This window comes from Sciurus carolinensis, chromosome 11 (genome assembly GCF_902686445.1).
Source record: "Sciurus carolinensis chromosome 11, mSciCar1.2, whole genome shotgun sequence".
Taxonomy (NCBI): domain Eukaryota; kingdom Metazoa; phylum Chordata; class Mammalia; order Rodentia; family Sciuridae; genus Sciurus; species Sciurus carolinensis.
Genome location: NC_062223.1, coordinates 120,485,161 through 120,501,851, shown reverse-complemented (window position 1 = coordinate 120,501,851; position 16,691 = coordinate 120,485,161). Strand labels below are relative to the sequence as shown.

The following is a 16,691-nucleotide window of genomic DNA, read 5'->3' as shown; positions in this document are numbered from 1 at the left end:
ATCTGGTTGAGATTGAGATGCAGATGACAAAAAAGCCATTCAACTGAGCAAATCTGAAACTTTGTGGCCCTGAGATAAGAAAAGAAGAGTAAGCAAGCAGAGCAGGATATTGGTCCATGACTCTTTTTTTTTTTTTTTTGGATACTGGGGATTGAACCCAGGGTGGGGGGGGGCACTCAACCACTGAGCCACATTCACAGTCATTTTTTTATATTTTATTTTTAGAGACAGGGTCTCACTGAGTTGCTCAGGGCCTCAATAAGTTGTTGAGGCTGGCTCTGAACTTGTGCTCCTCCTGCCTCAGTCTTCCAAGTCACTGGGATTACAAGTGTGCACCACCATGCCTGGCTCCATGACTTTTGACGTGAATCTATCTTCAGTTTCTTAACTGAACTGCATGCTCAGGCAGGGTAAAAAGAAACTTTGCCACATATAAAGGGCCATCTGCATGTGTGAAGAAGTACTACGGTCACATAATTGAGGTTACTGCTTCCTGGGAAGTCTATCATCTGGCTTCAACTCTACCCTACCATGAAATATCAACTTGAATATCTGACAAATGAGGAGGATGCATTGGCAAGGAGTGATGTACCTAATCCATAGTCAGAGGCTCTTGAAGGTGGGGAAGAAACTAAAGAGTCAATATTAAAAGCCCAAAGGATAATGCTTTGTAATTTTTAATTATTAAAAAAAAGAGATTAATCACCCATGAAAATGAATGAGGTACTAATTAATACATGCTACATGTGAATGAACCTTGAAAACATTATGCTAAGTCAAAGAAGCCAGTCACAGAGGGTCACATATTATTGAATGATTCCATTTATATGAAATATCCAGAAAAGGTAAATCCACAGAGACATAAATTAGAATGATGGTTGCCAAGGGCTGGAAAGAGGGGAAAAAGTACTTAATGAGGACAGGGTTTTCTTTTGGAGAAATGAAAATGTTTTGGAAGTAGAGATGGCAGTTGTACAACATTGTAAATGTACTAAATATCACAGAAGTGTGCACTTTAAAATGGTTCAGTTTATGTGAATTTCAACTCGGTAAATTATTTTTAAAAATAAAAATACACAGAAGCCAGGCAGAAAAAGCAAGGAGCTGCCGTCAACCAAACCAGGCCAATCTGAATGTCAGGATGATCCAGGGCAGGAATGGCTTATAACACATTAAATAATAAATAATCTAGGAGTCTATATTACGGGGAGAAATGGAATGAAAGACAACAGCACCTCAAAGAGAAACAGGAAGTGGAAAAGCACTGTTGGAGACCAGGTAAAAAGACCAACACTGGGTATCTAATAAGCACCTCCAACCAAGGTATGAAACTGAACTCTGATCTCTCCCCACAGCTGCTCCTCACAGGGACCTCCCTGCCTCAACTCATCATCCTTGCCCTACTCCTGCTCAGGCCAAGCAGCAAAGGTCCCCTGGCCACTAATCCTTCTCCCCCGCTGTGTCCAATCCATCAGCAGATCTGTTGGCTCTACTTCCAAAATATATTTAGAATCTGAACACTTCTGTAATCTACACTGAGACCACTCCGGGACCAGCCAACATCAAACCCCACTGGCCTGAACCTGCACAACTTTTCACAATCAGTCTTCCTGTCCCTGCCCTGGTCCCCAATGTAGTCAAATTTCCACACAGCATTGAGGAAAATTTCTGTAAAACAAAGCACATGAGTATTTGCTCAAAATTATTTATAATGCACTCATTTTTCTTCTGCACTTTTCTTTATAGAATGCAATTCACAAATATTTTAAGTGGAAAAAAATTAACAAGATAAATCAGATGATGTCCATCTCACCTATCAGAAAAAAAAATACCTTCCATGTCCTTGAAGGTCCTACACCATCTGAGCCCTGCTCCCTTGAATCTTATGCCTTATTTCCCCAGTCCCCTTCTTCAGCTGTTGGAAGCACCCTGACCTTCTCCCTCTCCTAAGGTACAGCACTGCAGTCTCACCTCAAGGTCACTGTACTTGCTGACCTCTGCCTGTAAGACTCTTTCCCCCAGGGTCTGCCTGGCTGACTTCCTCTCTCCCTAACTTTGGCACCTGCTCAAATGAATCATCCTGGAGCATACTATGAAATAATGCCCTCCTCATTCCCTGCCCCTTACCTTGCTTAAGGTAATTAGTTTTTCTTCCCAGCATATTACCAAGCAGATGACACATTTGCTTATATTCTGTGTCCCCTGCAAACAGAATATAAACTCCACAGAGCAGGGACTTGGTTGGTCTTTTTACTACTGTCTATAAGACTTCACTGCCATACCTATAACACCACCTGGTACAGAGCAGCAGCATGTTGTGGCATGAACTGGTGATAGAAAGACTGGCCAGCACAATGAGAGATGGTGGGCAGCAGAGGCATGTCCCCCGACCCAGTGGATGTCACCCCAAATGAGCCAGTGAGCTTCACACAGGTGGCTTTTTCCAAGAACAGAGATCAAGCCTATCACAGCCAAAGAGTTTGTCACATGACAAATGGAACAAATGGATTTATGGCAGAGGTGACTCAGGTTAATTGATGTCATCACTCCCTTTCTTAAAGGTAATTGCAAGGTGGTATTTTGGAGGAAAGGCACCAACATCATTGATTGTTAAGAATCTACTGAGGTTGGGGTGTAGCTCAGGGGTAGAGCACTTGACTAGCAAAGCAAAGCCCTGAGTTCCATTCCCAGCGTGAAGGGGAAAAAAAAAATCCACTCATCCCTGCCAAGTCCACTCCTTCCCCAAGTCCCTTGGTGAGTGTAGTCACAAAAGAACACCCAAGATGAGACTGGGGATCATTTCCACATATGTGATTTACGGACAGAGGATCACTGATGTTGGTGCCTTTCCTACAAAATACCACCTTGCAATTACCTTTAAGAATTGAAATAATGATGTCAATGAACCTGAGGCACCTTGAGGCAGAGCCCCACAGCACATATGCCAGCTCTCTCCGACTTGATGCTATTTTCCAAGCGCTCTTCCCCACTGGCTCAGAGACCACAAAACCAGATAACTGAAAGAAGGGAGCCCAAGGGAATGATTAACAGAGTGGCTATGTCCCCCAATGTCACCTAGAACAGCGGTTCTCAGCCATGGCTACACATAAGAATCATCTGGGGAGCTTTCTAAAATCTTTAAACCAAGCTACACCCCGGACCCAATAAATGGTAATCTCTGGACATGTGAACCAGGCATCAGGGTCTCTGGAAGCACCCCAGGTGAGTCTGCATGTGCAACTAACACTGCAAAGCATGAAACTAGAGAGAGGTTGGTGGCGGCACTTGTCTAAGAAGGTAGGGGAGGTGCTATGGTCTCCTTACCTCACCAAGGTGTCACTGCCGGCCCCTCCTGGGCTATAATACAGCACATTCTCCAAGGACAGGGAGAATTTCAGCCCCTCTGCCTCTGAGATGTATAAATTAGTGCGGTTGTTACTATGACTGACACACACAAACACCTGGTCCTCCGAGGCATCCGCGATGTAATATTCCTTTGGAATCAAAAGTCAAGAAATACACAAGTCAGAAAAATGATTACGCCCTGTGGGCTTTCTATACATATGAAAGCAATGACTTCCAAAAGTCCCAGTGACGAATGTGGGCCTAGAGCCCAGAGAATGCTCCCCGATCTTGGTAAAGAAGCTTTGACAACTTTCCCTCTGGAGAACCTGAGGCTGGTCTGCAGCTGGAGCAGGCCCCTTGTTGGCAAATAAATGGAGCACAGAGAAAGAATAGTCCTCTGAACTCCTTAAGTGACCTAAAAACCTCTTTTTAGGTAATAAGGTCTCCCTCTTTATTCCAAGAGACCTTTCATCAGTATAAGGTACACTGTAGATTAATGTGCACTTCATTTCCTTTTATTTTCCCTAAGGTGACTAAAGGAAGGCAGAACCCACAGAAACTAGCAAGGTGCTGATGAGCTGTTCTCCATTACATAACCCCTGAGCCACTAACCTTTCTCAAAACTAAATGCTAATGCCAAGGTCTCCCAATGCCGTCTCCTCCCTGCAATCACTAGTTCAAGAGCCCCACACTGTGCTGGTCTTTCCTAGCAACCCCCTGTTGTAATACTGCATGGTCAAGCACTTGACTATAATATATGGTTTCCTCCTCTGCTCTAATCTTGGTCTCTCCAACCTCTACATTTCTACCAAGTAGGACCCAAATCTATCCCCTTTCGGAACCAAGCCATCTGTAAGCAATACAACAGGTACTTAATAAATAAGGGCTGTGTACAAACTTCCCACTACTTCAGTACTAGCACACAAGGCCATTGACTCTTGACTCCAATCCCTCTGCCAATCCTACTCCACTTAAAGCAAATTAAGGCTCCTGTTCAGTTCCACTTCAAATAGTGAAGTGGGAGACAAGAGACCAATATGCCCAAAGCACAATGACCCTCTCTAGAGACCACTCTGGAAAGGGACTTCAGGGAGCCTCCATAAAACATCCACCCAGCAGGACATCCACAGGACACCCTACCCAGGGCATCTACAGGGAGGGAGGTGGGCAGTACGCCTTCTTCCCACCCTCCAGCAGACCTCACTCACATTAATAGGGTGTCTTGTGACAAACTGGGCTGCTCGCATGGGCTTCCGGCCAAAGGAGACCCAGAGCTGGACAGAAGACTGCTGTTGACTGCCCAGGAGACGCTGCCAAGGAAGAGGAGGAAAAAGTTAATTGTGCCAGATGATAGCTGCTCAAAACAAGTGACAAGGGAAACAAGTCAGACCCCTCGGATTCCACTGAAAACACAAAATACAGACTGCGACTGCAAATTCCTAATTTTGCAATGCATGCCATCACTGGGATGGGCTGCTTTATCCTGGGCACCTGGTCTGCAATAGCAACTAGACACTCCACAGATATTAGATGAGAAAGGACAACGTGGACTTAGGGTGGCTCATAGGGCTGCAATGCTCAGCAGGAGTGAGAGAGAGGAAGACTGTTGTGAAATAAGGCCAAAGTGCCAGCCTGGGCAGAGCCTGCAGCCTCCAAACCAGCCCAGGTGTGATCCACCCCATGGTGCAGAGCTTTCTACTCTTTTTATTTTGGCTTATAAGGATGCTTGACTCATAAGATTAATTTACACCAAGACTTGAGGGAATCTTCATTGATTCTATTTTCCAATCTCTCAATACTTCTCATTAGGTATGGCCTTTTGGTAGAACATATACTCTTTGGTAGAGGAGAAAGATGTTGATCACATCACACTGTATTTTAGAGATTTTGATTCATTCCTAAAATCTTGAAAACCAGTCAGCACTAGATTGAGAGGCTGTTCTACCACTTGAGGAAAACAGGAAATCTCTCCAGCCCTCAGTTTATCCATCCACAAAATGAGCAGTTTACTTGGATCATGGCTTCCCTGTGGATGGCTTTAAACAGTCCAGGATCCCCACAAATTTTTTGCATATATACACTCATTTATTTTGCAATGCAGAATCCACACCTTTATTTGTTTCTCAAAAAGGCCTATACCTCATAAAAGGTTAAGAATACCCATAAAACCTCTAAGTGGTTTTCTTCCAGCTCAAAAAAGTATATGATCAAAAATTAAAGGTAAATGCTGTACGTCTATCAGGAAAGACACAGGGAGGTACACCTTTATATGGACATCATCACACAAATGACCATTAAACTTACTGGGATGTTGGGATCTCAGCAAGAGAGGTGACTTTGGTTTCATTTATTCTTGACTAGTTTGCTGTTTATTACAGGTATTAACTTCCTACAGAGTCAGGAGCATACCAACTGTCTTATCTGTAATATAACAACTGAGTACCCTACATTCATGTATGTCCCATAAGCACTACATGAGGACCAAGCTGAAAAATGCAAGTTTATTTATAATTCACTGGGGCAGTATAAATATTTCAAACCACCACTAGTTTGTTTTAAAGAAGCCACGTAGAGAAGCATGAGACTACAGTTCAAAAACAGCAACCTGAAAAACATTTTCACAGCTTACTTACATTCTGTATGGGATGATGTGAAATGATAAATTCATTAAATATATAAAAACAATAGCCAGGTGCGGTGGCACACTCCTATAATCATAATAGCTCCCAAGGCAGAGGCAGGAGGATCACAAGTTCAAGTCCAGCCTGAGCAATTTAGCAAGACCCTGCCTCAAATTTTTAAAAAATACGTGAAAATGACTGGAGATGTAGCTTAGTGGTAAAGTGCCCCTGAGTTTAAGGTCCAATGCCCCACTCCACCCGAGGAAATAAAATGTTAAAAACATATTACCTGAGTGAGAAGAGTTCATGGCAATATTGTTACATATAAACTCTAAAAGCCCTCATTAAATCAATAAAAGTTTAGTCATGTCAGATGACTACTGTAAGTTACCCTACACATATATTAATCTCTATGAATACATGAATATGCAAATACTAATGAAATACATATATTATACTTTGTATTTATTTTCACTACTTCCAACTCTACTACTTTAAAACATTTCTCAGTGACAATCAGGCCCAAGACAAGTTAAAAGTTCTTAAAAATAACTTCTGGGAGGCCTGAGAATTGAGAATGTATATCTCAAGACAAGTTTTACTTCATAAATGCAAAACCCCCCAAAAAATCCAATCAACAAAAAAAATCTCAAAATGTATCCATCCCATTACCTTCTGGGAGAATTATTCCTAAACCAGGACATTTCAGGCTCCCTCCAGAAAGCATTAAAAAGGTATTGCATTATTTTACAGTTACTAAGAAAAACATTAGCAAGTACACTGTGGCATATTACTGATTATAAGTTGTAGGCCTTGATGCTTTTCTTAATAAACAGTATGGTTAGATTTGGAGTGCTCCCCCAAATGCTCCTGGGTTGAAGGATTGGTCCTCAGGGCAGCCATGTTCAAGGCAGAGCTTTGGGGGAGTGACTCCATCATGAGAGCGCTCACCTCATCAGTGGATTAATCCAATGATGGATTCAGAGCTTAATGGACTGCGGGGAGGTGGCGGAAACTACAGGAAGTGGACCTAGTTTCCTACAGGAAGTTGAAGGAAGAGGGCCCTTAGGGACTCTATTTTGCTTCCAGCCCCTTTCTCTCTCTCTCTGCTTCCCAGCTGCCATGAGGCAAGCAGCTTTTCTCCTCCACTCCCTCCTGTCATGTTTCTACCTCCCCACAGGCCTACAAGCAAAGGTGGCAGCTGACCATGGTTTGAAACTTCTGAGACCATGAGCCAAAATAAAAGGGGCCACTAGCCTTCAGATCTTGTGCATGTTCCAGAAACTTGTGCCACCCCACACAGGCATGTTGACATAGTAGCAGACAATGGCTGTGCCTACCCGCAACACCCAGTATCCCTTTCCTCATGGACAAGAAGTTCCTGATCGCTACGCAGAATAAAAGACCACAGTTCTCTACTTTCTGTGCAGCTGGGCATGGTCACGTGACTAAGTACTGGTTAATAAGATGCAACCTGAAGGGTCATATTGCATCTCGAGGAAGGCAGCTGAAGAAGACTTATCAGCTGGAAGAGATACTACTTTGGTCTTTCTGTCCCTCCTTATTCTTTGTAACTGAAATAAGGACTCGAAGGCCAGTGGTCATCTTGAGGATGGAATTGAAAAAGACAGAGGCCTGGGTTCCTGGGACACAAGCCCCAGCTTGCCTCCCCGGGCTGCAATGAAAACTGAAAGTAAGCCAATTTATTTCTAGTCTGTTATCAGTAACCTAACACAATTCCAAACTGATGCATGCAATTTAACTTTCACATACAAACTGGGTCTTGATATAAACTCTGCGGTTCAACTTTTCACATGAACACTGTTATCTTACTGCTTCATGACTGCACTTTTTTCATTAAGATGTGTATCTCAGACATCTTTCCATTTAAGAGTTACTCGTGGCATATTAGGTTACCTGCAGAAGCACTCTTCAAAGAACACGCATGTATTTTACCTGTTTTACAACTGCACAACGTGATATGCAGGATACATTCTTTAAAGAATACCTAAGTCAAAACTTTTTATTTTTGATAGGTATCATGAAATGGCCCTCAGGACAGGTTGTACCAGTTAATACATCAACCAGCAAAGACCTCCATCAACAACTAGGAATTATTTGAATGTGTTAATCTAGGTCAATCTTACAGGGTCTGAGACTTTATGACTTTTTATTTTAATTAATTTATAAGATTTTTTAAATATCTTAAATTTTTTTTTAATTTTAAATTTTTTTAAATAAATTTTAGTTTCAGTTCTGATAATTAAAAATAAATTAACACAAATGTCCAAATAACCTGAATTTATATTTAAGATTATGTCACAAGCAAAAGGAACTAAAGGATCAAAAAGAAAAAAGGAGGAAGTAAATAAATGATACACTCTTACCATATGAGGGCCTAAGGATACCGCAGTGAGCTATTCAACCTAAAGAGTAAGCTGGGAAAACTGGTGGAAGACATGAGGTTTCCTGAGGCATGTGGTGTCACAGGGACAATAGCTACAAAGCACCTCAGCCCAGGCTATAGCATTCAGTTCCACATTCCCTTTAAAGTTTCAGTGAAACCTCATCATTCACATGAATGTTGTTTATACTGAACATCACGAATAAAACATGGAAACCAAGTGAGGTGGTGTACAACTTAATAAGTCTCCAGCTCCTCAGGAGGCTCAGGCAGGATGATCACATGAGCCCAGGAGTTCAAGACCAGCCTGGGCAACATAGCAAGACCTCATCTCAAAAACTAATAAAAATAATAAAAACATAGACAAAATATGACATTTGGAATTTTCTCTAGAGGAAAAAAGTAAGAAGCAGGGAGACAGTTGAAGAGAGATTGGCAAGTACAGGTAATAGTGAAACTGGATAAGGGTACATGGGGTAGTCATATCAATATTAACTACTCTTATGTGTGGGTTGGAAAGGACACATAATAATTTAATCAAGCATGGTGGCTCATGTCTGTAATCCCAGCAACTCAGGAAGCTGGGGCAGGAGGATCACAAATTCAAGGCCAGCTTGGGCAATTTAGCAAGACCCTATCTCAAAAATAAAAATATTTTTTAAAAAATTATCTGGAGTATACCTCAATGGTTAGTACCCTGGTTTGGTTCCCAGTTGATGTTAATTGAAAGCATTTCCAAAATGGCAGACTAAAGAACTCTAAATATCAACTCACCCATAAATACAAGATAAACAACTGCCAAAAATTCTCAAAAATCAGGGTCTGGGGGTATCGCTCAGTTGGTGCTTGCCTAGCACACACAAGGCCCTGGGTTCAATCCCCAGCACTACCAAAAAAAAAAATCTGAAAACGAAAGGTTTGCAAAAATCCAAAGAGCAGTTATTCAAGAACAAAACCTGAATCTTGGTAAGAATGGCCAACTTTGCCATGTTTTCACTTGCCCTGATCCCAACCCCATCTCTCTAGCTCCTTAGTTGCCTTGGAACACCTCATAGCCACAATGGCTGTGGAAACCAGTAGCCTGACTACTGGAGAGAACAAAACAGGTCTGCAGTTCCCCAAAACCCCCAAAAGGACTAAGCTGTCCCTGCCGTACCTGTCTGATGACTCACAGGAAAGCCACTTCTCAGACCTCATCCTTAATAACCTGACTCGGCTCATGGTACAAACAGGCCTATAGTCAAGTGTTTATGGAAAACAGTGGCTCACAACTGGCTATGGCCAGAGGCAGCATTAGCAGCTGGGGCTAAACTAAGGCTAAGCTTCTTGGTAAGATATCCATAAGAGGCTTTGTTTGATAAGCTCCCCAAGATTCCTGAGAATCTAAAAGGTTAAGCACATCAGAACTGCAAGTACCGCTTGGGAAAGAACTTTCAGTTAGCACTGAAGTTCTACACAGGTAGGAAGTGAAGGGTAGGGCACCTCTAAGAACTGCCTGCCAAAGCATTGAAGGCTTCCCCCAACGCAAACTCAGAGGCCATCAAGAAAGGCTAAAGGACTTTTTTTTTTTTTTTTAGTTGTTGATGGACCTTTATTTTTTAAATGTATTTATATGTGGTGCTAAGAATCGAACCCAGTGCCTCACGCATGCTAGGCAAGCATTCTACCACTGAGCTACAACCTCAGCCCATAAAGGACTTAATTGTTCAAAGCATTTTAGGAAATCTCTGTCATATCATTAGCTGACCGCTAAATTAAATTATCAGACACTTCAGTAGCTATATGTGATAAAAGAATACAGACTTTACAGAAGCAGAGCAGAGAACTCATTGAACAAAAAAACTACAACAACAAATAGCAAAAAAACAAAAAACCCTGGGTAGTAAGTATTTTAATATGAGGAGCTACCACATCATTTAAAATGTTCAATCTTCACCCCAAAAAAATGTCATGGCAAGCAAAGAAACAGTCAAGAGTAGCTCACTCACAAGAGAAAAGAGGAGTCAATCAGAAACCATCCTGGAGAAAGCCTAGATATCAGACAGCAAACAAAGCATTTTAATCAGCTATCATAAATATGTTCAAACAACTACAGGACCTTCTGTCTAAAGAATTAAAGTATGGAAACAATGGTTCATCAAATAGAGAATATTAATAAGTAAATATAATTATTAAAAAGGAAACAAATTCTGGAGTGGAAAAGCATAACTCAAAAGAAAAATTCACTAATCAAGTTCAACAACAGATCTGAACTGGCAGGAAAACAGAACAGCAAAGAACTGTCAATTGTGATGATTCATTCATAGAATAAAGGAGAGAAAAAGAATTTTTAAAATGAACAGACCCTAGGAGACCTACTTAAGAAAATAATCATTTACAATGAAATCAAAATAGTAAAATACTTGGGAAAAACTTGTAACAGAGGTCCAAGGCTTGTTTACTGAAAACTAGAAAACACAGTTGAAAGAAATTAAAGACCAAACAAATGGAAAGGTGCCCTTTGTCCTTGCATTGGAAAATAGTATTATTAAGATGGCAATACTCTCCAAATTGATCTACAGAATCATCACAATGACTGTCAAAATCCCATCTGCCTTTCTTTGCAAAAACTGACAAACTGATCTTAAAATACTATGGAAACATAAGGAACCCAGAATAGTTAATGCAATCTTGAGAAAGAACAAAATCAAAGGCTCATGGCCTCCACATTCAAAACTCACAAACCCACAGCACTCAAGACAGTGTAATGCTGGCATATAGACAATAATATGGATCAAAGGAACAGCATTAACAGTTCAGAAATAAATCCTTATGTTCATGATCAATTAATTTTCAAGGAAGAGGCCAAGACAATTTAAAGGGAAAAGTATAGTCTTTAAAATAACTGGTGCTAGGACAACTAGTTATTCACATGCAAAATTTAAAAAAAAATGATTAGCACCTACTTTCACACTATATGCAAAAATTAATTGAAAAAGAGTTATAGACATCTATAGGAGCTAAAACTACAAAACTCTTAAAGAAAATCTGCATGACCTTGGATTAGGTAATAGTTTCTTAGATAAAACATCAATAGAACAACGAAAGTAGTTAAATTGGACTTCATCAAAATTAAGTACTTTTGTGCTGAAAAGGATACCACCTACAAAGTGAAAAGATACCCCTTGGAATGACAGAAAATATTTGCAAACTGTGTATCTTGTATGTAAAATAAAGAACGAACTCAAAAATAAAAGACAAAGAACCCAATTTAAAAATAGACAAAGGATTTGAACAGACTTTTGTCCAAGGAAGATACATAAATGGCCAAAAAGCAAATGAAAAGATGCTTAACATGAGCAGCCATCAGGAATTGCAAATGAATACCATAATGAAGATATCACTTCACCCTTAGTAGGATGGCCATAAATAAAAAGGCAAACAATAGCAAATGTTGACGAGGATGTAGAAAAATTATAACCCTCTTCATTGCTGGTAGAAATGTAAAATGGTGTGGTCACTTTGGAGAACAGTTCTATTTCTCATGAAGTTAAAGAGAATTAACACATGACCCAGGAATTCCACTTCCTAGGTATATGTCCAACAGAACAAAAACGTGCCCGTATAAATTGCACATAAATGTTCACAGCAACACCACTCACAATAGCCCCAAATTAGAAACAACCTAAATGGTTGCCAACTCATGTATAAATAAATAAAATGTGTTATATCCTTACAAAGAAATATCATTCAGCTATTTATAATGATTAAAGTAACTGGGTGTGGTGGCACATGCCTATAATCCCAGCAACTCAGGAGGCTGAGGCAGGAGAATCTCAAGGTCAAGGTCAGCCTCAGCAACTTAGTGAGACCCTCAACAACTTGCCCCAAAATAAAAAATAAAAAGGGGTGGGGATGTAGTTCAGTGCACCTCAGGTTCAATTTCTAGTACAACAACAACAAAGGTTGAAGTGGTCAGTGCTACAACATGGATGAAAGGTGAAAGTATCACATACTATGAAAGAAACTAGTCACCAAATATTCACATATTACAATTCCTTCTATATAAAATGTCCAAGATAGACAAATCTACAGACAGGAAGTAGAGCAGTGGTTGCCAGTGGCTGGGAGATGTCACAGGGTATGGAGTTTCTTTTGAGGGGGTGATAAAAATGTTTAGAATTAGGTAGTAATGATCACTGCTAACTTATGAATAAATTAAAAATCATTCAACTGTAAACTTAAAAAGGGAGAATTTAGCAATATATAAATTATATCTCAATACAGGTGTTATAACAAATTGATATCAATTTTAAATCTATTGCTATTAAAATTTTATTTTTAATCTGTTTGGGTTTAATTGTCATGTAAGACAATTAAAAGAGCTATATGCATTAGATGCTTTTACCTGGCTTTACAGGTGCATACATTTAAATAATATCACAATTAAAATAATTTGTCAATACTTGGTTTTGCTCATTATCCTAAAATCCATACCCCAATTTTGGTCAGCAAACTTATCTGGAAGATCAGAACCTTTGAGGCAATTACTAAACTTTTCTGTTATCTCTGATCATCCTTAGAGACTTTAAATTAGAATTAGGGTCAGAAATGGGTTTCAATAGTAACATTAGTGGTTGGTTAGCCAGAATCATGAAAATACAAATGAATTCTCACTTGGGAGATCAGTGGCATTCAAGATATTTGAATGGCCTTAATATTCTAAAGACACCACCCTCACATTAGCAGGGCATGACAATTTAAGGCCTGCAACTTGAACTTTATCTGTATAATGTTTGTCAAAACCTTGCAATTCTGGTTGCCTAATGCCAGCTGAAAGGGTAACCAACAAAAGGTGTCAGCAAACTTTATCTCTAAAGGCCAAGGAGTAGATATTTTAGGCTTTATGGGTCATAATTTGCCTCTAGGAGGCTGTTCAGTTGTCATGTGACTCATGCCAAAGATCATACATAAGCAGATGAGTATGGCTAGGTTCCAATAAAACTTTATTAACAAAAGTAGCTGGTGGGCCATCCCTGGTCAGTGAAAGCTCTAGAACTCAGAGTTTGCATCATGTGAGGTATAAGGTTACACCACCTAAAAGGACAGGAGACTTCAACAAACCCACAGGTTAAGTCCTTGTTAACTGATACACATCTGTGCAAGAAATGCCTGAGCCTGGCTTGCACCATCATCTGCTCATGAGGTTGCAGGGTAGTAGCTAACCCTTACCCACCTCAACCTTTTGGACAACTACCATTATCTACCAGAAAGATCCTAACAGTTGTTTATTAGCAAATTAACAGATCCCAAAGTTACCTCATTGTTTCTTTAATGGCCCTATCATTTTGATGGAATAAAAATTAAACTGGGATAAGAAAATCAAAGGGCATCAGATAAGAAGCACATGTGAAGCCAGAGCCAGGCCGACAGAGCACAAGGAAATTCTAAAAACCTGGGCACCAGACCCAGTTTCCAAAGCCCAGGTGGCTGTCTCCACGTGGACTGAAAAAGTAAGTTGCAAAGGACTGTGATTCATGGGGCTGGCAGGAAGCAACCGTCTAACCCCAAATCAACTATTTGAGATTTTATAATTAGTTCCTTGATTTTCCAAATTTGATGTGAATCCATTTAACATTCACCAGTAGGAATTCCCCAAGCCCACACAGCCTTAGAGCTATGCAGATCCTAGATAAAGTTCCACATGGAGTCGCCAGCACTCCTGCTGGGACAGTTAACCCACCAAGGTCAACTCTGTTTATCCTTGTGCTTTGTAGTCCACTGGAAAACTCCATTTTATTGCCCACTGCCAGTTGTTTCTTCAACCATCAATTCATCCTTTGAGAAATGTTCTGTTGGCATTATAATCGACTATTGTGTGAACCTTCTATTTATAAAAGGCCTCAGGACAAAGTGTCTCAAACTTTGGTGATTCTTTGGTATCCTAGGGATACTCAGGGGAAAGTGCATGTGGGCCCTGTTATCTGCATTTGTAACAACTGTCCTTGTGTGATGCTGCTGCAGGTGCTCCTAAGGAACACTTGCCCGCACTGGTCTAGCACATCATACTCAAGCTACACCACTGTGCTCAGAACCCGGAGGCCTATCCATGTACAGAAGGGAGAGGCAACACACGATTAACACTTTGCTATCAGCAGCACATGAATAAGCCATACAGAGAGTTGACAGTAGACTTTAAAGTACCAATAATATAATACTACCCACCAAAGTTAAAAAAAAAAAAATTCTACTAGTCTATGCTTTTTAAGTTTGGTGAGCACAGATGACATTCATTCCATTCCACTGCATACCTGCTGTGTACCAAGTGTTGTGCAAGACACTGGGTACTGTATCAGTGATGATCTAAACAGCAAAACAGACAAGACCCCCGATCTTACCAGTGACCAGGAGTAATAAAACCTCACCACAGGTACTCTGTACATCAGTTAGATCTGCAGAACAGAGAGAGATGTTAGATTGGAATGGAAAGCACAGAAAACTCCCAGAGGGAGTCAACTTAAATTCTCAGGTGTGAGATCGAGAAATAATAGGGTGAAAGAAATGTATGACAGCTCTCCTGCCCAGGCCCAACTGGGGCCAAAAGGAGAACAAACCAGATGATCACAGGTCGCCATGTCTAAGAATTGAGAAATTAAAACCGTACAATAACTCCAGGTCCAAGCAACTCAAACAGAAAAGGCCTTTGACCACTGGAGACAGCATTTGAGATGGCACTGGAACTCAGGATGGCCCAACGGGAGGTCACAAGTCCCAACAGCTGAACCTGATTTCCACCTGTGAATGCCCATCACTCATCCCTGCCCAAGGCGATTCTAGCACGATGTGTTCTTGAGCTGCTTTGTGTGTGTGTGTGTGTGTGTGTGTGTGTGTGTGTGTGTGTGCTCGCGTGCGTGTGCACATGAGAGAGAGAGCAAGACAGAGGGACAGTGAGAAGCAGACAGACAAGGCTGGAAGGGAATGATTCAATGTCTATTGGTGAATGCAAACAGCCTAACAGAAGAAAAACTGTCAGTTTATTTTTCTTTTAACTTGGTACTGGAGAATGAATCCACTCACCTACATCCCCAAACCTTTTAATTTTCTGAGATACTATCTCCCTAAGTTGCCAGCCTTGGCCTTGAACTTGAGATCCTCTTCCATCAGCCTCCCAGGTAGCTGGGATTAAAAGTATGCACATGGAACCTAATGGTTTGCTTTTTATTTTGTTTATATTTTGTAGCACTGGGGATTGAACCCAGGTCCTCATGCATGCCAGGCAAGCACTCCACCACTGAGCTGCAACGAGAGCCCGAGCTCAGTGGTTTTGAAAAACATTTTGCAAGGTGTGTTGTGGTGAATGCCTCTTGCCTGTAGCACTCGTATCTTCTCTTGCTATCCTGGTCTTCCCCCCTGCTTTCTTGCTGGGGAGGCCCTCTCTTTATACACAGAGTAAGGTAAAGAGAGGGCCTACCAAAAGAGTTGACCTTGGTAGTATCTATGAAACCATACTGCCTCTGCATGGCCTGCTACCAATTATAGAAAATAATGAGAACCTGGAGGAAAACACTACATCTGATTTTAGTCCCTAAGGTCAACAGTGACAGAAAGCAGGGCAACTACCCAGGTATCAGAGGGCTTCAACAGAGCATGAGTCAGAGAAAGAATGGTTGCTATTAAGAAAGCAGGCCTACAGCGCCCAGGATGGTGGCCCAATACACTCTTGGCAGAGCTTGGTCTTTTCCTTTACACCAGGGCAATAAAAGAGTGAACTTGATACAGTTGCGCAGCAAGTCCTGTTAAACAATCAACTCTGTTTTTAAATGAGCAAACCCTCCATTTCAGCATCTGGCTCCAACACATCAAATCAAGGGGAAGATTTTCCCAAAGACTGAGAGTTAAGCTACTTACTGACAGCTGGAAGCTTAATTACTGCTTTTCTTCGAGCATTAACTCCCACTAGCCAATGACTACACATCCTATTAGCCATGTAAATTAACGTGTCGAAAAATCTCAAAGAAATTGGTCTAAATTTAAAGGAAATCAGGCAGTGGGATTAAAAGAAAAAAGCCATTGAGCTCCACCCCTCCTTTCTGTGTTCTTTTCACTGGGATTTCAAAGACACATGTCTTTGTCAAGGAGGCTTGGCTACCAGGAGACAACCAAATTCCTAGAGCCTGGAGACACTGGGAGTGCTTGTCCTCAACATCTCCGCTCCTCCGACCTCCCAGCACCTTCCAAGCCCTTTGGAGATGTTCATCAGGGTCCAGAGTCTGTCAGCCGAACTACCCCAAGCATGCAAGCCAATCTCTGCTCATGCGCACTCACCTATTTGCCTACAGAAT

The 16,691-nt window shown here is 41.1% G+C and overlaps 1 protein-coding gene across 2 annotated transcripts in view; it reads right to left on the bottom strand.

Annotated features, from left to right (window-relative positions):
• Sorl1 (sortilin related receptor 1) overlaps window positions 1-16,691 on the bottom strand; it is a 159,629-nt gene that overhangs the window by 103,733 nt on the left and 39,205 nt on the right. For both annotated transcript variants that reach the window (XM_047516319.1, XM_047516318.1), the window contains exons 7-8: window positions 4,554-4,655; window positions 3,325-3,494 (exon numbers count right to left, since the gene is read on the bottom strand). In XM_047516319.1, the coding sequence (XP_047372275.1) occupies window positions 3,325-3,494; window positions 4,554-4,655 (272 nt within the window). The remainder of the gene's footprint in view (window positions 1-3,324; window positions 3,495-4,553; window positions 4,656-16,691) is intronic.